A 24,581-nucleotide genomic window follows, 5' to 3' on the forward strand; every position below is an offset into this window, starting at 1 on the left:
TTGAAGACGCAAGCAAATCTGACAGCAGTTTCCGCATTCCAGTAATGTAACTGTTTTGTTAAACCGTTAATTTGATGGGTTTAGCTTTATGATTTACTGCTGCTCAGGGGGAACGGGCTTCAAAAAAATGTCAGCCTCTGGCAAGAAGAAACGTAATACTGGAGGCAATTTACAGCACACACTTGCTAAAGTACAATCATTTGCATGAAGTTGTTATGAGTAAAGTTCTGCTTTCAAATAATTTGTTACTGCCCACACACTGAATTTTTGTTGATTGTAAAAGTGGAGACAAAAAATTGTGTTAAAAACAAAAAAAAAAGCAAACTTTCTAAAGAAATAGGATTTTCATGGAACACACAGAATGATGCAGTGTGCTGTAAGCTCCATTAATTCCATTTCATCCTACAGATGGCTGCCTACATAGGTATTGTTTTTTTTTTTTTTTTTTTGCTTCTGGCTTCAGCTATTGGATTGATATTGTAACTTTTCCAGGTCTGAGTGATGAAGAGGATCAGAAACCGGTGCGATTGCCTCTGAAGGTACCTGTAGAACTTCAGCCAAGGAGTAACCAGGCCTGGGCACGTGTACAAAGCTTGGCACAGAATCCACGCCTCAGGTATGAGAATGGATCAAAGATATTGATAGCTGTAACTGGCACAGTATAGTACTCCAAGAGGAACTATAATGTTGCTGAGTAAATTGTACTTAAAGCCTTGCTCTAGACTCTAGACTTTCCCCTTTTGTAGCCTCTGCCAACAGTATGTTTTACTTACCTTTTTCTGATGTCTTCTGGCAGGTCACATGACCTGCAAGATCGCCTTCCTCCTTGGTCTTCTTCCAGTGGTGGGCGGTCCTGCGATAAGCGAGCGATAAGGCAAGGGAGATTGCGGGTAAGCTAGAGCGCTATGCTCGCACCCCATCTAGATCCTGAGCCACTGATGAAATGCCTAGTAAGGAGGGGTGTACAGGCACACAGGATGCAGCCTACATAAGTACATAGTAGGTGAGGTTGAAAAAAGACACAAGTCCATCAAGTCCAACCTATGTGTGTGATTTTATGTCAGTAATACATTGTATATCCCTGTATTTTGTGGTCGTTCAGGTGCTTAGCTAATAGTTTTTTGAACCCATCGATGCTCCCCACTGAAAACACCGCATGTGAAAGAGAATTCCACATCCTTGCCGCTCTTACAGTAAAGAACCCTCTACACAGTTTAACGTTAAACCTCTTTTCTTCTAATTTTAATGAGTGGCCACGTGTCTTATTAAACTCCCTTCCACGGAAAGGTTTTTTATCCCTATTTTGGGGTCACCAGTATGGTATTTGTAAATTGAAATCATATCCCCTCTTAAGCGTCTCTTCTCCAGAGAGAATAAGTTCAGTGCTTGTAACTTTTCCTCATAACGAAGATCCTTCAGTCCCTTTATTCGTTTTGTTGCCCTTCTCTGTACTCGCTTTGTTTCCAGCAAATCCTTCCTGAGGACAGAGATTGAACTGTGTACCCCATACTCCAGGTCGTTAATGAACAAATTAAATAGGATTGGTACCAGGACAGAACTATGGGAGACCTCACTTTCCATCCCTAACCATTCCGAGTACTCCCCATTTATCACTACCCTCTGAACTTGCCCTTTTAGCCAGTTTTCAATCCATGTACTCACCCTGCGGTCTATGCCAACGGACCTTAATTCATGAATCCATGCTGATTACTGCTAATGATACCATTTTCATTACTAAAATCTTGTATATAGTCCCTTATCATCCCCCCCAAGAGCTTGCATACTATTGGTGTTAGGCTAACTGGTCTGTAACTTCCAGGGATGTATTTTGGCCCTGTTTTAAATATTGGTACTACGTTGGCTTTTCTCCAATCAGCTGGTACCATTCCAGTCAGTAGACTGTCAGTAAAAATTAGGAACAATGGTCTGGCAATTACTTGACTGAGTTCCCCACGGACCCTCAGGTGCAAGCCATCTGGTCCCAGTGACTTATTACTGTTTTAAAGTTTTCAAGTCTATTTCTAATTCTGTCCTCTGTTAGCCATGAGGGTGCTTCCTGTGATGCGCCATTAGGAAAAACATTGAAGTTTTGGTTACTGAAACTGATTTCCTTCGTGAATACTGAGGAGAAGAATACATTCAATACCTTCTCCATCTCCCTATCCTTTGTAACCAGATTCCCTTTCTCATTCTTTATGGGGCCAATATGGTCTGTCCACCCTCTCTTACTGTTTAAATACTTAAAGAGTTTCTCTATATGTCTTTTGTGTTCTATCCTAGCTTCCCTAATTGCACGCTTACAACTCTTGTTGCATTCTTTGTAAAGTTTGAATGCGGATGATGATGATCCCTCAGCCTTGTATTTTTTAAAGGCCTTCTCCTTTTTTTTTTTTTTTTCCTCCATTTTTACATTGAATTTAAGCCAACCAGGACTTTTGTTCACTCTTTTTTTAAATGTATTTCCCAATGGGATGCACTGGCTAATGCCCTTATTTAATATGCTCTTAAAGCAAACCCATCTCTACTCCATGTTCTTGGTTCCTAAGATTTTATCCCAATTAATATATTCTAGCAAGGTTTGTAGTTTAGGGAAGTTGTCTCTTTTGAAATTCAGTGTTTTTTTATTCCCCTTATGTTTCCTATTTGTGTGATTTATACTGAAGCTAATTGCCCTGTGATCGCTGTTTCCTAACTTGGCACGTAATTTCAACATCCATTATCTAGTCTGTATTGTTGGTAATCAGTAGGTCTAGTAACGTTTTGTTTCTAGTTCGCGCGTCCCAGCTGACCCATGAATCATAATTAAAATCCCCTATTGTGATGACACTTCTCATCCTTGCCGCTAATCCAAATTGGGATAGGAATTCTGTCTCCCCCAGATTAGGGGACCTATAGCATACTCCCAGTATTACTTACCCCTTAGTTTCCTTAGTTACATATCGCAGCAGGACAATCCACTGCAGGAGGGAGGTGGGGCAGCAGCGCTATTATGTGAGTCGCAGGGAGAGGTGATGCAGCCAGGCAGCTCACATGCTGCTACTGAACCAATGCTGGCAGATGTGTTTCTAGCAGTGCAAATCTTTTACTCTGATCTTTACGGATTTCAAGATGATTATTCTGAGTCGCTGGCAGGCTACCTTAGTGATTTATCCTTACACCTCTATCCTCTGTGGCCCATCTGGCATTAGATGCACTGCTCACCCTGGATGAGTTACTGAAGGTGGCCTGTTTCTTCCCCACATGTAAAGCCCCTGGGGGTGATGGTATTTCTATGGACGCAAATAATAAATCATTTAACAGTATCAGTTGGCCATAACGCTGGGGCGTTACTTTCTAAGTTTGGTTTTGGTGCTCGCTTTATCGCTTGGGTGCGTCTTCTATACATTTCACCGCAGGCAGTTGTTGGGGTGTCGGATAGAATGTCCCCTGCTTTTGCATTGGGCAGGGGCACCAGGCAGGGGTGTTCCCCCCCTCTCCCCTGCTCTTTGCCATAACGAATGAGTCCCTGGCCTTGGTTCATAACAGTTCACATATCACCGGGTTTCAGTATGGCGAATTTCACGAGAAGCTCATGCTATACGCTGATGATCTGTTGTTGTTTCTGGGAGACACCTCGTCTTCTCTAACCAGTGCTATGTCCCTAATCTCGGAATTTGAATGATTTTCCAGGCTCATTATTATTAATTGGACCAAGTCCCCCCCCCCCCCCCCAGAATTATATCGAAACAGCTACAACACCCCAAGGACAGTGGAGGCCTTGCCCTCCCAAACCCTTGGGTATATTATATAGCCGACCAACTACAGCACCTCATCGGTTCCATGTCCCCTACCCCCGCAGGTTCCACTGCTCGCCTCTTACTTGGTGGCACTGGTGCAGATTCCATCCCAGAGGGATTGGAGGCTCAATTATTTCAGAAACTCAGAAAAAACAAAAGCCTACTTATGCCTTAACCTAGAAAATCTGGAATAAACCGAAACAATTGTCGGGTTATACAGCCCATCGTAGATATGCTAAACTTGTCAAAATTCAGCAGGGGCTCTGATGGCAAGCCTGCGGGGTAACACTTCTCTCCCAGGTGTTCCAAAATGGGTGGTTGATGTTTTTTCCGGATCTCCAACGTAAATTTGCCCTGCTATCCCACATGCTCTACTATTACTTACAACTGTCCCATGCAGCCAGGGCGCTGCGACAGATTGGTCATTATCGCCTACACCTGTTTAACATCCACTTCAGTCCATGACCCAAATGAAAGGTTTCATATCCCAGTGTTACCACATACTCTTAATGGAATACCTGAGGGTCCACCCCACAAAGGCAATGTCACAGTGGGAGGAGGATGTGGGGATGTTGACAGGCGACCAGTGGGAGGAGGCCTTTCAGTCGGCTAACACATGTTCTGTCAATGTCTCGCAGAAGGTATCACAACTATACATTTTGCTCAGCGTACATAATACGCTGATGAAGCTTCACAGAATGGGTGAAGTCTCCAACCCGCTCGGTGGTAAATGTAGGCAAACCTCAGGGAACCTTATCCATCTCCTCTGGTGATGTCTGAAGCTGCATCACTATTGGAGTAAGGTTGTCTCCACAATTAATAGTCTTCCAGGTAAATATCCATTTGAACCCCATTCATTGTTTGCTTGGAATACTTGAGGAGGTGATACCTGAGGAAATGACCAGAATGGCAGCTTCCAGGGCTTTATTTCAGGCTAGGAAGCTCCTTCTGTTAAAGAGGAACTGCAGTCTGCTCACATAATTTGTAATAAAAACATCTTTGCCATTGTGAAGCTTCCCTCCAACCACTTTGCATATTATTTTATATATATGGTGATTCTGTACTTGCCAAATATGCTGCATAAATCTCCCTCCACTGTGTCTGGCTGCAACCATTTTAACTGTGGGCAGCTGAAGCTGCTGCCTGTTCACTTCCTGGATTTACACATACACACAGAGGCACACCCCCAGCTCTGCAGCCCTGCAGCTCTCAATGGCCCTCTTATGACTCATCCCCCTTCCTTCCTGGCAAAGGGAGAGAGAGCTGTGCATGATGTCATAAGCCTAGGCTTTTTACCGGACAGGAAACAGGAAGTGGGCTCTATAAGGTATTTACTGGCAGAAAAAAAAATGCTTTGCTATCCAAAGTTAAAACAACAAGGGCAGAAGATTTAATAGATGGAAAGTTGAAAAAAAATGACTGATGTTCCACTTTCAGTTGGAAATCTATAATCCCCCACATTGGATAAATCATGAGTGACTCATATGGAAAACGCGCTCCATTTGGAAAGGTACATATATCAACACAGGCCAACTGAATAAATATGATTAGCTTTGGTCCCCATGACTGTGTCCCTGGGTTGTCCCCAAGGGAACTCTTTTTGATGCGGGCACTGGATAATTTGGAATGCAGCAGGGAATGTAGGTGGGCTATGGATGGGCTGTGTGGTCCCCTGTGGCTCCCACAGACCCATCACTCAAGCCCCATCCATCTGGGATATTGGAAAGGTGAAAGTCAGTGGGAGACGACACGGAAACCTTACAGGACAGAGAGGCTGTTTAATAATATACCTAATTTGCAAGGGATGTGAGTTGTATTTAACTATGTTTATTGGTATAGGGGAATGGAAACCGCTTTTGTACTTGCATACTCTTCTGTTATTCTTTGTATTTGGTATTGTCTCAAAAGATGATCAATCACATTTTCTGTTTAAAAAAAAAAAAGATGCTCAATCACAAATATAGGCTGGACGGTATAGAGACCAAACAAAGGAGCGATAATGTTCGTATCCTAGGTCTACCAGGGTACTACCTATTGAGGGAGAACACCTAGCTGATTACATTGAAAAATTGCCATTTTGAACTGTTTGCTAGAGAAAGTTTTACTGCTATGTTTGCTGTGGAACAAGCTCATAGAATACCAGCTTGCTCATTATCTCTTGGTCATCCTCCGCTTCTTTTATCTTGACACTATTCAGTTATAAGGACAGAGATGTAATCCTCAGGCTGGCTCGTAAGAGGAAGAATATTGATTTTCATGGGGCAAAGATCTCCTCCTTTTTATCAGATTTCTCGGCAGAAGTACAAAAACAATGTGCTAAGTACATAGATGTAAACAAATGGCTCCAAGCCCTCCAACTTTCATACGCAATGCTCCACCCAGCTAAACTCAGGGTTGTGGATTGGGAAACCATGCAATTTTTTGATACTCCGGGTGCCGTAGGAGCCTGGTTACATAGAAATCCACAGAGTATTTGCTCCAGAAATAAATAACGTGCTTACCCACTTCTGAATATGGTACTTATAGCCTTGAATTGGCCTACATTTACCGTGGCCGTTGGGAAAATGCAAAACTCGGCATAGTTTTTGCCTCGTTTTGCGCTTTTCCAAAGACTGGTGCTCAAAACGTTCCTATTCCAAATGCGATTCTTCCGCATTGAGGCCTAAATGGGGAGATCCTAAACTATGCTAAAAGCCTATGTGTACATTTAGCTGCCAGTGTAGGCTAGTGTACCTGAAGCCTTAGGCAGGTGACCCCTGTATACCTTGTCAACATTGTTTTGATGTTTCAGACTGTGACATTTACTGCAGCTTCTGGTTGGACTCACTTTAAGGCCACGGGTTTTCCCTCCAGCAGTGTTCCCGAGAGGAAAAATCTGGTTTGTAGTTTTTGTGTGTGTTTTTTTTTTTTTTTTTTTTTCCAGTAGTTTTCAGAAGTTTTGTTGAGATGTTTTCATGTGCAGAGATTTAAGTCCGGTCCAGTTACACCAGCTACATTCAGATCTACCTTTTACTGCCAGGACTCTAGATCTGGTCCTTTTTAGCTAGAACAGTTTCAAATTTTCTCAGTCATAATCTGGATACTGTCAAATATTGTGTTTTCCCCTTTTTAGGGATATTACAATACAAATCCGTACCAATCAGAGTTGGGTACTCCTACCATCTTGAGTGATTAGGACAGTGTCTAAGGAGACAGTTGTGATGTCACGGAATGTTAAGGGCCTGGGAGATCCAAGTAAAAAAAAATACTGTTTTTACTGCATTCTTGTCGTATGATCTGGCGGTAATTTGCCTGCAGGAGACGCACGTCTCGAGATGTGGTCACTATTTTTAGGACAAAATTTAAATATCAATATCACTCCACTTACTCTATATACCCTAGAGGTTTAAGTGTTTTAGTGGCATCCTGAGTGATTTTCTCCTGCACCCAAGTTGAATTTGATGAGCAGGGACAATATATTTTTCTACATTAGATGCTAAATATTGTGTAGTGGCTAATATCCATGCCGCCCCCCCGCCAGATAAGGGAGAGGTCTTGGAATGCTCATCTCGCTTTATGGCCTGATTTCCCTAATAATTTCGGTGTTGCTGTGGGAGACTTTAACAATATATGGCAACAACTAGGGTTGCAACGATACCTTTTGCTGTGTGATTTGAGCCCATACAAAATGAAATGAATGGGCTTAAATCGCACTGCAAAGAATTACATGCGATTTGAACAGAATGCAGTGCGATTCCTGTTCACACAGGAGCGGTGCAGGAATAGGCACTACTTTTGCTCAAATCGGACCGCAAAGGTCATTGACACATTTGTACGAGTACTCGTGCAAATACTCTGTATCGGTGAAACCCTAGCGACAACCTCGCCCAGACAAGCTCAAGTATTCCTGCTGGTTGAGCGCCTATCATTCCAACTCTTGTATCGATTTGGCATTGGGCATGGCCTCAGTTCTTCCATGGATTGAGTCTGCTTTCCCCCTCTCAGACCACCCACCTTTGTTAATTAAACTGACCGTAAACCTAATCCTCACAGACGTATACCATGGAAGGTTAACCCAATCTGGTTCAGTCTGATTATGGAATATTCAAAGATGTTGTTTATTCTATGGAATTTCTTCACTACCAGTAGTGCCAGTTAGCGGTAAAGCTTCCAGACTGATCACATGAGATGCCATAAAGGTGTTCCTTGGGGGGGTGCTGAATAAGGATATTTCTAGGGTTAAGCACTCCACCAGGCAGTGGGAGGGGAGACTTGTAAAATAAGGACACAAGGAAGAAGAGCAATTCATAGTCAAGTCGATAGGGAAGTCCAACAACTTTATAAATCTGTGTCTTTAATGAGGGCAGACCACAAGCATTTCTTTTCACAACAAAGGCCTGAAGAGGGTGAAAATATAAACTATCTATTTGCAGGCAGTTATTGTCTGGTCACAACAAGACTCCGCCATGATTATGGCTATTAAAGACAAGTTAGGTGAGCTAACATAAAACTGTGGAAGTATTGGATTGGTTTATCGCATTTTATGAGGATCTTTATAGGACACAGATTAGTTTCGCCAGATAACTGCGGTGCAGTGTTTACATACTTTGGAAATGCCCAGATTAACGTTAGATGAAAGACTATCCCTGGAGTCACTTCTTACGTTGGAGGAATTTATTAGATGTGGGATCTGAGTCCTCAAATAAAGCATCAGGATTTGATGTCCTTTCATCAGAAATCTATAAAAGATATGGTGAGGTACTGTTGCTTGAGTTACTGAATGTATTGAAGGAAGCTTATTCTCTGGGAGGCCTTACAGGGACTCTATGAGAGAAGCGATAATAGTTGTTCTGAAATCATTTAAAGATTCTCTTCTCCCGGAATTATACAGACCCAAATCACTTCTCACTTCGGATGTGAAGATCACCCTGTATGCGGATGATGCAGCGCTCTTCTTGGGAAATACCCAGCACACATTACCTTCTCTAATGTGACTAATAGCACATTTTGGAGAGTTCTCAGGCCTCCACATTAACTGGGCTAAATCTGTTTTACTGCTGCTAGACCCTTTAACAGGAACTGTACCTGTTGTTGAGGCTTCTCAAATGAGTACTTGATACTGTTAAATACTTAGGGGCCCTTATTCAAAAAAAAAAAAAAAAAACTTGCAGGTGTACCTAAGCTTTAACCTATGTCCACTTTTAGATAATTGTAAACTTAAAGAGGTGTTCCAGCCTGAAGAAAAATTCTTTAAAGTCAGCAGCTACAAATACTGTAGCTGCTGACTTTTAATATCAGGACACTTACCTGTCCAGGGAGCTTGCGATGTCAGCACCCCAGCCGATTTTCGGATCAGCTGTCGGGTGTTGCCGCCGCCATCTCCACTAACGGAAACTGGCAGTGAAGCCTTTCGGCTTCACAGTCAGTTCCCTACTGCGCATGCAGTGCCACAATTTCTAATGGGCTTGGAGGTGGAGGAAGGGGGGGTGAACTTCCGAGGGACGGCGCCGTCTCTCGGAGGTGGGAACAGAGGAACCTGTCAAAAACGTATACCCGTTGCTCCAATAAGAAGTGCCAAATGTGGGGGGAGGAAGCAAACAAGCGGAGGTTCCACTTTTGTGTGGAACTCCACTTTAATTGTACTACATGGTGTAAACTTCCACATAAGCAGGACTAATCTTTTTAAACTGGTATGGGCACCTCCGCTGCCCTATATATTACATAATTCACCAGTGTGAATTACCCTAAAATGGTACAAGAAATTGACTCTCTTCAGAGTCCTAATATGGAGAAGGAAACACCTTCCAATTAATCTTTCTATCCTTCAACTCCATCTAAGGAAGCGGGCGGTCTAGCAGTTTCACATTCCAAAACGTATTTTTATAGCATCGCAACTTCAGCAAATTATTAGCCCAAAAATGGACATCTCCTCGCCTCCTCCCACTATCGAATAATGGAAACATCAGGTTGACCATACCAAATCCCAGGAAAAGCTGGTGTTCCATCATAAAATCTTCCCACAAAAGATTAAAAGGCTATGGAGTCTCTAGTTAGCGGTGCCAGGATTGGCCCTATTTTACCTTGGTGTCACAAACATACATTTTATCTCCAGCCTAATTGTATGCTATTGTAAATCAAAAATTGCATACTTTGATTACTATGTTGTATATTTGTACTAACATAATGGACTTTTATTGTTGCTTGTTTGTTGGGTTGTATGTAAAACAAAAAATGGCACACAAATTTGTGCCTCAAAAAGCAATAAAAAAATATTGTATTTATGTATTTTTTTGGTGTCTCCTTCTTTAACCAGGATGATAGTAGAGCTGCACAGAAAAGTCTCCAGCCTCATAGAGTTCCTGAAACAAAAGTGGGCACTGCAGGAGGTCCGGGTTGTATCCTTAAAAGTGTTTATTTCAGATATTTGGGCTTTGGATAAAGGTAAAATGTTAGCCACAAATCATCCCATCTGTTAGCTCAAAACAGCAGACCGGTTGATATGGAAACTACAGAGACTGTCTAAAGCAAAAACTATATTTTTTTTCCATTTTGGATAGAGTTAGGAGAGGATTGAAACTGAAGTCTGAAATTTTTGCCATGGTTTGTCATTAGGGAAATTTATTTTCACTTGTCCAGTCCTGTTAGCCCTTGTACACACGGTCGGACATTCTGACAACCAAATCCGTTGGATTTTGTCCGAAACTGTTGCATACACACGGTCGGACAAAGTTGTCGGAAAATCCGATTGTACATAACGTGATGACGTTATTTCGTTACGACGGGATTACGTTCAGGCTAGTAGCCAATAGCTTTGGTCTAGGAATTTGATCTGAGCATGCGTGGCACTTTGTCCGTTGGAGTAGGCTACACATGATCAGAGTATGTCCGATCGGAGCATGTTGTCGGAAAATTTTATAGACAAATTGGAAAACTTGGTCCGTCGGATATTCCGACGGAAACAGTCCGATGGAGACCACACACAGTCGGATTATCCGACAATACGATCCGATCGGACACATTCCGTCAGAATCTCCGACCGTGTGTACAAGGGCTTAGACTCATCAGAAAGAGAGGATATCTCTCCAGTGTGAAGAAAATCACCTCTTAGACAATTGTGATGGGAGCAAGTGTCCACATTAGAAGATTCCCCCTCCATTTCTGTTCTGATGGCAACTCAAAATTTCAGATTTACCCCACTTTTCATTTCCTGTGTCTTAGTCATCGGGGGAATTAAAGAAAGTAAAGTCCCTGATGGGGACACAGACAATGATAAAAACCTGACCGTGGCTCTACCCCCCTAATACTTGATCCACAGTAAAAAAAAAGTTTTGCCTTTCTTAATACTCTAATTCTAGTCTTTTATATGTTCAGTCTATCATTTTTGACCATCATCATGACCTCTTTCTGCTGATACACCAATGCAGAGCTGTGGGATAAAAGCTCACCCCTAGGAAGTTGGAGATTAAAGAGAGCTCAAATTTAGCAACCACCGTTTCTACAATAAGCATAATACAGGAGGACAAAAAAATTTTTTTTGGTGCCACACACAGCCACTTTTTAAGCTAAAAATACAAATATTTTATCTGGCATAGATCATAAAAACAATCCATAAAATCAGTAATGTGATGAATATTCTGTACAGTATAGCCACTCCCAAATTGCTAGTTTCTGCTAACAAAGACACGCCTTCTACATAAATGTACACATGAGTATAAGGATATAAATCTATACAGTAAATTTGCTATCTTGGAGGTAGGGCAATTTGTATACATTGCAGTGAGGTATCCTCCGGTCCCAACGCATTTTGCAGTTTAAAGCTTCATCAGGCGACGGCTGATACAATTTTCACATCAGAATATAGGTAGGGAAGTAGCACAGCATATTCGTTAAGAACTCCCCAAGACCACTCTACACAGGTTAGGAAATAGATGGCAAGGGAGAAACCTCTGGCGAGTGGCCAGCAAAAGTTCCAAGCAAGAGGATGATAAAAAAGGAGGGTACGCTTAAAATTTCCAAGCATCAGATAAATCCTCTGGGTTGAGCAGCAACGCATTCACATCTCCATCCTTAATAACAATATTGGAATGAATGGCATTTGTTTTTCCAATATATCAAAAGCTTGGTAGAGTCTTAACAGCCATCATCACGGTCCCCATCTTTCTAAGCAATATATGCTTGGGACCTTTATTGGCTGGTCTCCAGTCAGTGCTTTGTTGCCTTCCATTTCCTATCCTATGTAGGGTGGTCTTGGTGTGTTCCTAATAGAGATGCAGTGCTACTTCCATACCTATATTTGTAGGTATTGGGGTCCCCTGATAAAGCTTTAAACTGCAAAATGCGTTGGGACCTGAGGATACCTCTCTGCACTGTATATAACTGCCCTACCTCCCAGATAGCAAACTTACTGTATATATTCGAATGCTTTATATCTTTATAGGAGGTGTGGCTTCGTTAGCAGAGACAAGCACTTTAGGAATGGCTATACGAAATATTCATTCGTTCCTTGTCTTCTTGTATTATGTATTTTGCTTGTCTAATTCGGATGTGGTGCTACTCTCATTGGGCTGTACTCCTATTTTGTTTTGAAGTAAACTTTTCATGAACCTGGACAATTAAAATTGAAGGTATAACAAAAAATTACTGACGTATATTCAAACCTTAACTGAATTATATCGTTTTCCTAAAGCACAAAGTATTATAAACAGCTGTCTGGTTTTCCTTTTAAAAAATAGTTTCTGCTTTTTCAAGCTTTTGTTTTATACCTGTGCTACTGAACTCTTGCAGCCTCTTTGCAGCCACTTCTGTGAACATTTGCTCCAGAGGTGACTGCATGACATTTCTCAGGGTAGGTTTCTGTATGGTAACGACAATGGACCATGCCAGTGCAATTAGTGTTGGAACAGCAACTTTTAGTCTACATAAGATGTCCTGATAACAGGGTGACATTTCAAAAAAAGCAATTAAGGGACAGGGACACAGTGTTGTCACTATAATACGAAGTGCCTGAACAAAGACCTTTATGGTAGGATTAAGAGGTATTCTTTTTTGAAAGCTGCAGCTTTAAAAAAAAACATTTAATTTGAGTTATGATGTTACATAAGCATGTTAACGATTATAAGATTTCAGGGATTGGGTTTAGATCTACTTTGCATAGGGGTCACCTTCAGTGTAAACCCCATGTTAAAATAGGGGTGCCTAATTTAGATGCAAATCTAAACTGTGCCTGTAAAAGTTTTTACCCTTCCCTCTCTCATGCCTTAGGTCCTCCGTTTTTAGTCAAATAAAACACTAGTGGGTTGGCTTAGGAGATAGAAAGGCTGGGTTTAAGCTCAACATGTTCGTGTTAGTGAAAGGTTTACTTGTTTTTTAATATAACAAAAAACGTTCTACTCACCTTCTCTGTGCAATGTTATTGCACAGAGCCGCCCCAGTCCTTCTCTTCCTGGGTCCCCCACTGGAGATCTTTGCTCTGGGGACACACAAAGATGCAGAGGAACAACAAACTGTGCCTGTTCACTTAGACACACACAGCTGGGGCTTTTCCCTGCCCCCCACTTCCTCCTCACTGCATTTGATTGGCAGGAGCAGGAGCCAATATTATAATATATAAATATATATATATATATATATATATATATATATATATATATATATATATATATATATATATATATATATATATATATATGCACAGCACTGATATCTTCTCCCCTCTCTTCACCTTCACACACAGAAGGGGGGGAGAAAGGGAAATCTAAAATGATTTTTTTTTTATTTTTTTTTTACCTTAAAGCGGGAGTCCACCGGGACTCCGCGTTTTTTTTTTTTTTTTTTTTTTTTTTTTTTTTTTTTTAAAGCCAGCAGCTACAAATACTGCAGCTGCTGACTTTTAAATAGTGACACTTACCTGTCCAGCGCGCCCGCGATGTCGGCACCCGAAGCCGATCGCTCGCTCGTGCCGCCGCCATCTTGGGTATGGGAATCAGGAAATGGAGCCTTTCGGCTTCATTTCCCGGTTCCCTACTGCGCATGCGCGAGCCGCGCGGCGCAATCCGGACGGTCCCCGCTGCCTCTGGGAGCTGTGTGTTTCCCAGCAGGCAGCGGGGCACTTGCTGAAGGGGGCGGGCGCTTGCGGAAAGGGGAGTAACGTACGCCCCTTTCCGCAGAGAGCTAGCCCGGAAGTGGGTGCAGTTACCTGGATTATCCAGGTAACTGCACCCCCCTCCCCCCTGAAAGGTGCCGATTGTGGCGCCGGAGGGGGGGGGGATTCCGATGAGCGGAGGTCCATTTTAGGGTGGACCTCCGCTTTAAAGCAGAACCTCACCCAAAGGCGGGAGTTCCGCTTATTTACATTCACCTCCGACACATTTGTCACTTTTTGGGGGGTAATGGGTTCCAGGTTGTGACAGGTACTCACTCCCCCTACCAGTCAGATCGCTGTAGTGATCCGAGCAGAAGTTCAGCCCACCCCTCCTGCCCCGCAACCTTCTGGGACACGTCATAGGTCCCGGAAGACCGTAGGACCATTCACAAAGCGCAGCTCGTGTATGCGCAGTTGCCGATGCCTGGACCCAAAACTGATTGAATAATTGGTTTGGGGGAGGTAAACACTGGATCCTTGGACAGTTAAGTGTCCTTATATTAAAAGTCCGCAGCTACAGTATTTGTAGCTGCTGACTTTAAATGTTTTTTTTTGGGGGGGGGGGGGGGAGAGAGAATGGAGCTCCTGTTTAATGGAAGGAATGCATTAAGGTTAAAAAAAAAAGTTTTTAGCTTTAGTATCTCTTTAAATGCTGCCTAACATTTGAATGCTTTGTGTTCTTCAACTGTTTCGATACATGCTCATATTTCATCATATGCTTGGTTTAAATTGGCTAGGATTTTGACTGATCCACTTACCAAGTTTAATTTGCCTGAGCATTGACAGAATAATTTAGGTCGGCTTGTTAGGAAATGTTTTACCATTAGCTGTCAGGTGAAATTTTTGTCAACGTTTCCTTTACTAACTTCCTCAGAGGAAATCCCTAGAGGATCCACAGCTGGCCGAGGTGGAGGACTCTAAAGAGGACTTGTGCCTATTCCCACCAGAATCGGCACAGTTGTCATCTTTACCAGGTGTGGCTAGGGTGGTTCACTCCAAAGCTTACTGTACCGTCCATTGGCAAGAGTCTGGCAAGTGCAAACAAAGCTCCAAGGATGCTCTCCTGCCACCTGCTCAGATTTTAGGTATCCAGACTGGACAAGGGACAGCACGGGTGCAGTTAAAGTGCCCACGTGGCAGTACAGACACTAAACAAGCAAACAAAATGGAAACGGCTAGCAGTGCTACAGCAGACAGGACCCCAACAATAGAAAATGGCCCTGGAGAGAACATTGCTTGTGAAGGGGTGTCAGATGGTCCAAAGACCCCTGATGAAGCCCCTCCAGAAAACATGGATATGCCAGTCAATCCAGACACACCTGGTGAAGTGTCCAGCAGTGAGCTGCCAATTGTGGATGAACTGTCGATAAATGACCCTTTTCCTCGTTATTTGAAGTCTTGTCAAGACCTCATCGTTCCAGAAGGAAGCCCTTCAACAGCAAACGCTGTGATAAGTCCCCCCATATCTCCCAGTACAAATCCCAAAAGCTCTGACCAGGCAGCTTCTCCCAGCCAGGAAAAGGCTGATGTTCAGCCTGCAAACTGCCAGCTGGAGAATTGCACTACACAGCCGTCAGGAACGACGGACTCTCAGGTGAAGGAGCAGAGTGGCTCGTCCAAAGCTCCCAAAGACAACTCTAACCAGCTCATTGAGCAGCTGCGTCAGGAAGGCTGGAACCAACGCACTTCAGAAAACCTGACACTAGCTGAGGTCTACCTCATGTTGGGAAAGCCAGGCAAGTTACAGCTGGAGTATGAGTGGATGGATCCCAACAATTCTGATGATCCTGAATGCCCACTACGCCACAAACAGAGACTCCTCAATTGTCTTTTAAGACTCATTGCTACAGAGGCAAACCCTAAAACTGTAAGCAATTTTTTTTTCTTTCACCTGTGTTTGGGCTTTCTACAGAGAGGTGTATTTTTAAGCTATGCTTGTTTAACAGTTTTAATAATTATTATTATTATTATACATGTTTTATATAACGCTTTACAACATGAGGGTAGACCTTACAGTTACATTACAATTTGGTACAAGAGGAATCAGAGGGCCCTGCTCGTTAGAGCTTACAATGTAAATGCATAGAGTTCATTGAAACCTAGATTCTAATGCCAAATTTTATAGTTTAATAACCAAATTTAATAACGTCAGTATGGTTTAGTTAAAACACAGTTAACTTATTAACTTATGTTAACCTAAAAAAAAAAAAAAAAAAAAAAAGCAGGCCTCTTTATAGTGCATAAGATGCATGCTATGTCTCTCCTGCAATAACAAACCCTTACCAGCCTGCTGGCAGTCCTCTATTGAATGCACACTGAGCTGCACACTCGCTGCTCAACGTTTATTCACGGCACACTCTGGTTATGCCAGAATGGTGGACTCCCATGTGCATGCATGGGATGATGTCCTTCCTTAACTGCCTGAAAACCCAGCACCTGGAAGTAGCTAAGGAGAAGATGACAGTGCTTGGCAAGGGATTTTACTGCCACATCACTGGAATGAGAAAGTGAATATCCCTTGGAGTTTAATACTCCTATCCAAATAATGATTATATGAATATATTATGGGCATATAAGGACTTTTGTTTATTTTTTATTTTATTATTTTTTAATTTTAGGCTGTGAAAAAATACACTATATTACCAAAAGTATTAGGATGCCTACCTTTTTACACGCACATGCATTTTAATGGCATCCCAGTCTTAGTCCATAGGGTACAATATTGAGTTGGCCCTCCCTTTGCAGCTATAACAGCTTCAACTCTTCTGGGAAGGCTGTCCACAAGGTTTTGGAGTGTCTCTGTAGGAATGTTTGATCATTCTTCCAGAAGCACATTTGTGAGGTCAGGCACTGATGTTGGACGAGAAGACCTGGCTCACAGTCTCCGCTCTAATTCATCCCAAATGTGTTCTATGGGGGTTGAGGTCAGGACTCTGTGCAGGCCAGTCAAGTTCCTCTAACTCGCTCATCCACATCTTTATGGACCTTGTATGTGCACTGGTACACAGTTATGTTGGAACAGAAAGAGGCCATCCCCAAACTATTCCCACAAAGTTGGGAGCATGACATTTTTCCAAAATGTCATAGTATACCGACGCTTTAAGATTTCCCTTGATTGGAACTAAGGGCCAAGCCCAACCTTTGAAAAACAATCCAAAACCATAATCCCACCTCCACCAAATGATTTGGACCAATGCAGAAAGCAAGGTCCATAAAAACATGTGAGCGAGTTTGGGGTGGAGAAACTTTACTGGTCTGACCTCAACCCGAAAGAACACCTTTTGGGATGAATTCGAGCAGAGACTGCGACCCAGGCCTTCTCGTTCAACACCAGTACCTGACCTCGCAAATGAGCTTCTGGAAGAATGGTCAAATATCTTCATAGACAGACTCCTAAACCTTGTGGACAGCCTTCCCAGAAGAGTTGAAGCTGTTATAGGTGCAGAGGGTGGGCCAACTCAATATTGAACCCTATGGATTAAGAATGGGATGCCACTAAAGGTCATGTGCGGATAAAGGCAGGTGTGTCTCAATACTTTTGGTAATCTAATTTATGTATGGCAAGCTATCATACTGAGAAATATTAATATACAGGTTCCAGGAAGAAAGGAGTTAGGCGCTAAACAAACATTTGTTTTGCACACACTATTTTTCATTGCCTGAGGCCGAGTGCATATATAACAGAGGAAGACTATTAATGCAAAGCCGGCCATAGACAGAGCAATTTTCTTTCCTGCAACTGCAGATTGCATAAAAAAAAAATCGCTCAATTTCCCCCAACCACACGGTCAGTATGGATGGGGGAATCCCTCCCGCGAAGCCATTGTATTCTCCCAGCAGGGTGACGTGAGCAGTCATCCCCACCAAGATAACAGTGATTACGGCTAGCGGCTATAATCGCATGTAAAAATTTGAAATGCTCATTGTACCCATGTTGAATGATCGATCAACTTGGGTACATTCAGCCTGCCCATATATGGTTTGAAATTCAGCCGGTTCAGGAGGAACAGTCTATTGAGGCTTAAAGTGGTTGTAAACCCTTACAAACCACTTTGACCTACAGGTAAGCCTAGATTAAGGCTTACCTGTAGGTCCAAGAAATATAGGTTTAGGAGATATTTACAAAAAGACAGGCACCGCTGTCTGCGGCGCATGCGCCATAGACAGCAGCGCACTGAGCCGACCGCAGATGACTGCGATATGCCGCTTGTGTCGGCTCCCATGCACATGCGTGGGAGTGACGTTCTCACGGCTCCGGCGAATCACAGCGCCGGAGCAGCGAGACCCGGAAGTCACTCCGGGATACATGGCAGCGGCGAAGATGAAGACAGAGGGCCGCTTCGGGGGCTTCGTTCTCAGGTAAGTTATTCATAATGAGCTAGTATGTTTTTTTTTTTTTTTTTTTTTTTTTTTTTTAATAGCCTTTACTTCCTCTTTAAGACTCGCTATAAAGGCCAGAATGTTACTAATTCAAGCTTGCAAAAAGTCTTAATTGTATAGAGGCGTGGCATCCAATTTTCAGATGCTCTTTGTATGACATTGAGATTTTTCCAGGATGTTGGAAATCTTGGTTTAACCAATAGTTTTTCGAGAAAGCCAAAGTAAGCTTTGCTGATATGTTATTAAGGGCTGTTGGCTGAATCTGGGGAGACCTTAGCAGTTCCTATTGCTGTGTAGCTTGTTTGAGGACTGACAGCTGTCTTCCTTTTTTTTTTTTTTTTTTTCCCACAAAACATCTGTATACCTTTTGGCCTTTCTTAATATAAAAGTATCTGTACAAAGACTGTTTTATTAACCGTAAAGAAATGTAATTTTAATTTTTGTTTTTTTCAAATGGAAAGCTAGGGATAACATGAAACTGGGGCTCAGACAACAGGTGTTCCAGCTTTCCTCTATTCTGCTAACAAAAATCATTTTTATTCCATTCTGTGTCTCCTCTCCTAAAAATCTTCTTGCTTCCTATGTGGTGAAACTGCTGTCATGTCGGCGCTCGGTGGTAGGGGCTGACAAATGGTACCCAATGGGGATACATTGTGGAGAGGGATGGATGATGCTGGGCAGGCATGGGGATACATTGTGGAGAGGGATGGATGATGCTAGGCGGGCATGGGGATACATTGAGGAGAGCGATGGATGATGCTAGGCGGGGATGGGGATACATTGTGGAGAGGGATGGATGATGCTAGGCGGGCATGGGGATACATTGTGGAGAGGGATGGATGATGCTAGGCGGGGATGGGGATACATTGTGGAGAGGGATGGATGATGCTGGGCAGGCATGGGGATACATTGTGGAGAGGGATGGATGATGCTAGGCGGGCATGGGGATACATTGTGGAGAGGGATGGATGATGCTAGGCGGGCATGGGGATACATTGAGGAGAGCGATGGATGATGCTAGGCGGGGATGGGGATACATTGTGGAGAGGGATGGATGATGCTAGGCGGGGATGGGGATACAGTGTGGAAAGGGATGCGAATAATTCTAGGTGGGGATGGGGATGCATTTATTTTTGAGGTGGGGGGTGGAATCTTGGGTGAGTTCCCACACTATTTTTCCCAGGACCTGACCCCTGAGTAAAAGGTTTAGGGTATCTCTGGAGGTCAGCTTAAAGTGGTTTTAAAGCCTCAAGTTTTTTTTTTACCTTCATGCATTCTATGCGTGAAGGTAAAAAACCTCTGCTGCTCCAGGATCCCCCCCAGTGCCCCTTATTCTTACCTGAGCCTGTTCCAGTGACCTGCACGAGAGTAGGGGCTCTCACTGCTGTGTCCCTCCTCATTGGACAGATTGATAGCACTGGGAGCCATTGGCTCCCGCTACTGTCAATCAACTCCAGTGACAAGGGAGCAGCCAAGTCCCGCTGTCTCTGTCAATGAACGTAGCAGCAGGGCTCAGGAGCATGCACGCACTGAACAGATAGGAGGAACGCTGGCAGGGGACCTGAGAAGAGGAGGTTCAGGGCCACTCTGTGAAATTTCATTGCACAGAGCTGGTAAGTATAGACATGTTTATTTTCTTTACAATCACTTTAAATCAACTATATAAAGTTGTATCTTAAAAGCAATACAAATGGTAATTATTCTTGACAATCCAATATAGGTTTACTTGGAAAATCTCCTTTTTTTATGTTCTGAGTGCTGCCTCTCTGCTGGCCATCTCTTTCAAAAATGTCCTGCATTCCCTGCATGCTTTGTCCTGCATTCTCTGCATGCTTTGTCCTGCATTCCCTGCATGCTTTTCAGCTTCTCCCATGCTAATTACTTTGGTTTTGTGTTCGATTTCTACATATCTTATGGTACCTTGTTGCCTGCAAGCAGTGATTCCTGCACGGACTCTGCCTCCTGTGTGAAATGTGTGACACGGCAGTACCTATGCACAGGGCATAGTGAATGTGTCACAGAATTCAAGACGTTAAAAATATGGGGTGTCTTCAAAAAGTAAGCTTTCAAACTTCAATATTGTTCTGATTCACGTGCATTTTCTAGACATTGACGTACAATGTGGAAATGAATATATGAATTGAAATGTTGACCATAGATATGCTTTAATATTCAAAGGGAGAGAAATGCAAGAATTGTGCATAGTTAATGGTCAAAGGAAGTCTCATGTTTTTCAGCTAAATGTTTGGCTTTTTTTTTTTTGTAGTCCTCGCAAACACCAGAGACCACCTCTGTTGCCACCTCCATGAAGCAACCAGTTCAGGAACAGACCCTCATACCACCTGGTAAGGTCATCACCTTGCTGTCCCGAAACCCGGACTGTCTGAGGACTCAACCTGCACAGATCCAAACAACCTTCTCTCCTCCGCCTTCCAATACCTCAGGTGAGGAGAGTGCCCAATGATTAAACTTGTTGCCTTTAGAGATGGTGCAGCAAACGGTAAATATGAATACTCATGCATTTTAGTAGACTTTGGAAATTAAGAAAATAAGGATAAATAAATGACTTTGCACTGTATGGTTGATTAGGAATAATCCAATAAAGAATTTTGAAAATAATGAAGATTTGCACAGAACATTTGATCAATAATGATTGTCACAATCCAGGCTGATTTGTGTGATGCTTCACACACTTGGGCATTTAGAACATAAATTGCGTGGGATCATGCAACTCTTCATCGGTATATGGAGGGAAAGGCTCAAATCAGAGTTTGCCTATGCAGTGTTGAAGTGGCCACACAATGTTGGATCTGGATTCTGATTTCATCTAAGGCCCCTTTCACACTGGCGTCCACCCACAGATCCGCCTGGTCAGTTGGGGATCTCTCTGCTGATCCGCCACTGAACGGACACAGCCCACTGTCCTCTATGGGCTGTCGGATTGAAATAGACCACCTGATCGTTTAGGTCATATGATCCGATCTGCCAGATGGATGGGGAACATCTTCTGTTTTTAGCGAACTGGATCGGATGTCGGCGAGTTCCTTGCTATCCACCACTCTATAGAGAGCCATGGATAGTCTGATCGGGTCCTCCTGGAAAACTATCAGGCGGACTCGATCGGTCCATCCGTGTAAAAAGGGCTTTACAGATCTGACAATCCCAACAGGTGAGGACCTGATGTACATTTTGAATTTATAACCAGCCAGATGGAGTCTCACGCAGTTGTCAGCTGCACTGATTGGAAACCATTTTTGATTATGTATAGCCAGCATAAGAGTCTGTCTGTCTGCACAACAAAGCTGAAACTGTTTTATGAAAAGTCACCTTCGGGTAAAGCCAATTTTGATTGACGGCTCAAAGGGCCCCCTTTCATCTGGGCTTGGCGGATGGTGAAGCATATACCGAATTAATGGATATGGCATGATCCTCAGGGGTATTTCAGTGGTACAAAATAAAACTGACTCTGTCCAAACACCATTTTTTGGCAGCATGTCATCACCTATGTGGGCTCTAGATTGATGCTCTTTGAGCCCCCAAAACACTCTGGATTTAATAATTGGATGTGACTCGATAAAACTAGCTTCTAGATTTTACACCGTGTGTTTGGCGCTTCCCCCTTGCACCCCGTCCTTTAACAATGACCAATGTTAAATCATCATATCCTTAAAGTGGGACTAAAGGTTGGATTTTTAATATATATATATATATACATATATATAATTAGAAAAAGATGTTATACTTACCTGCTCAGTGCTAGGATATTGCACAGAGCGGTCCCTTATCTCCTCTTCTGGAGTCCCCTACTGGCACGCTCTATGCTCCTCTTCTGAGTGTGCCGCCATATCGAGCTGTGTACTATGGGTGCACTCCTGGGCCGGCTGTGTACATCTAGATACACGCAGCATGTGGCTGCCTCTCCCCTCGCTGGATTTGACTGACCGCAGCAGGAGCCAATGGCACCCACTGCCATCAGAGCCTCCAGTGAATACTGTTAGAGTGGAGAGGAACCACAGCAGAGGGGCAAAGCACCAAATCAAGAATGGGTAAGTGTTTAGTGGGGCTGGGGGAGCTGCTATTGAAAGTGTTGTGTTTTTTTTTTTTTATCTTTAATGTAGAAAATGCATTAGGTAAAAAACCTTTTGACTGTAGAACCACTTTCATTGTGGTACAATCAAGTATGAGGGTATCTACTAATATATATGCCTCTTCCTGCAGGTTTCAGGAATTTATCTCGCCCCCTTGTCTTTAGTGGTCCCCTGGGGTCTGTGACAACCGGCTGCAAAGGGGGAGTAGTCTTTGCTGTTCCTACCATGCTGCCTCCTAACAGCCGACACACTAAGATTTCCTCTCCAAGCAAAGAGACTGAGACGACAGGCCGCCAGCAATTGGACACTATTAGTGTGAGTACCAAATAAATATAAAGGAATTTTCTGTTTTATTTGTGGTGTGACCGACCATTTGTGGAGACACCCATCTAGTGTAGATCATTCTGTATCCCAATTGGTAAAGGATTTTATTTGCATTGGCAGCCTGTGGGCCTTCAATCCTGGGCATAATAAAAATAACATATTGAGATTGATCTAACCCTGCCTAATCCCCACCCAATGACATCAAATTGTGAAAGATTCCAGTCTGTTGGAAACCTTTTTCAGATTCATCCAATTTTGAAAGGAATTAAAATGTTGCACTGTAAATGTTTTCTAGCCCAACGTTTTAAGGATTTTAACCGTGTAACCCATGTAAAAGTTGGGGTGCCCTAAAATTGGTGACAGGATGGATAAGAGAGGTGGCGGTCAGGTAAAACTATTAGATGGCCACCTTTTTAAAGGATAAGTTCACCTTTTGGTAACCTATTACAAGTTACACCCAAATTTATGGTGTAATATATTACCAAAGAGTACCTGGCTGCACCCCTCCTGTCCCCCACTGTGACAGAGGACAGGGAATCTTCTCCCCTCAACCGCTGTCGCATTTAAAAAATAAAAAGCGATCTGTAATGAATGAACTATAAGTACCGTCTTCCACTGCTGCAGACAGCTTGTAGTTATCAATGAACTGCAAGAGGACTGTTGAATGCTCTCCTAGTTCATTGATCTTCCTGCTCTCCAGTAAATGCCTGCCCATATGGGTGGTGCAGGCAGACAGCTATACGGAGTCTGCAGGAGCCTGACTTTGCACCTAAAATCTGCTGATTGCAGATTCAATGTTCTGCAGGCAAAAAAATACACTTTTTTTATATCTGCAAAAATAAGTGCATTTATTTATTTTTAAAGGTGAATTTCACGTTTTAATGTTCTAAAAAGAGGGTGTTTTAAGGGATGAAAGATTCACTTTTGTGAATCTTTGTCCTTAGGGCTCTAGTAAGGGGTGTAGGCTATGTTTCATTACTAGCTCCTGTTTAATTTCTTTGTTTCTACACCAGTGACTAAGCCTTTCTAGGGGTTTCACATTATGATTAAAGTATTGTCTGGGAATCCCATTTAACCTCTTAACTTCCAAAGGCAAAGGATATATTTGCTGATTCTGGAGGGATCATTGCTCCAAAAGAAATTGGAACCGTTTAGGAGGTAGGCAAGTAGTGAAACTGGGTGACTTGGTAGGAGGTAAAGCGACCGGGGTATGATGTTCATTTGTAAGATAATACCTCTACCAAACTACATGAAGATTTGTTTTTACCATCGTTTTAAGTCTTTCTGTATTGATTTAAATAACAGAACAAATCTTAATACCACTATATGTGTAAGGTCTGCTGGCATATGGGTTCCCAAGTAACTAATGGTTTTAGGATGCCATTTAAAATGGAACCTAGGATTTGATCATATTCATCAGGACAGGGTCTCTGAAAGAGAAACATTTAGAGCCTCCAATTTCCTTAGGTTTATTTTTGCACTTGACATTCAGCAAAATTCTTTCTTTGAGGTGTTTTGGAGGTGTATCCGGCACTTTATATGTGGGAATCTGCCCTTATTAGCCACTCATTGTCTTGAGGGTAATAAGATTAAATCAATGTTGGACTTACAACATACTTTGGGTTTAACCGTTTTGGGGCAATGGACGTATAGACAAATACATGATTATATTTTGAGCCCACGGAGGATCAAACATTTTATACGACCATTAACGCCTTTTGAGGCGGTTTGCCTTCGTGCCAAGGCTTCTACGAAAAATATCTCTCTCACGTATGCGTGGTTACAATCCGCAGCACGTCTGGAACCTAATAAACATAAGCTTTTCTGGGAAGCAGCATTAAATGCATCATTTACAAACGACCAATGGCTACAGGCATGTGTATTTGCTCATAA

General features: G+C 42.8%; 1 protein-coding gene across 2 annotated transcripts in view; it reads left to right on the forward strand.

The window, feature by feature from the left end:
- CRAMP1 (cramped chromatin regulator 1) overlaps nucleotides 1–24,581 on the forward strand; it is a 92,548-nt gene that overhangs the window by 40,501 nt on the left and 27,466 nt on the right. For both annotated transcript variants that reach the window (XM_077449179.1, XM_077449178.1), the window contains exons 8-12: nucleotides 493–616; nucleotides 10,069–10,150; nucleotides 14,771–15,763; nucleotides 20,543–20,720; nucleotides 22,495–22,679. In XM_077449179.1, coding sequence (XP_077305305.1) covers nucleotides 493–616; nucleotides 10,069–10,150; nucleotides 14,771–15,763; nucleotides 20,543–20,720; nucleotides 22,495–22,679 — 1,562 coding nt within the window. The remainder of the gene's footprint in view (nucleotides 1–492; nucleotides 617–10,068; nucleotides 10,151–14,770; nucleotides 15,764–20,542; nucleotides 20,721–22,494; nucleotides 22,680–24,581) is intronic.

The sequence above is a fragment of the Lithobates pipiens genome, unplaced genomic scaffold (genome assembly GCF_037356315.1).
Source record: "Lithobates pipiens isolate NorthernLeopardFrog02 unplaced genomic scaffold, aLitPip1_a1.2 Scaffold_22, whole genome shotgun sequence".
NCBI classification, from domain to species: Eukaryota; Metazoa; Chordata; class Amphibia; order Anura; family Ranidae; genus Lithobates; species Lithobates pipiens.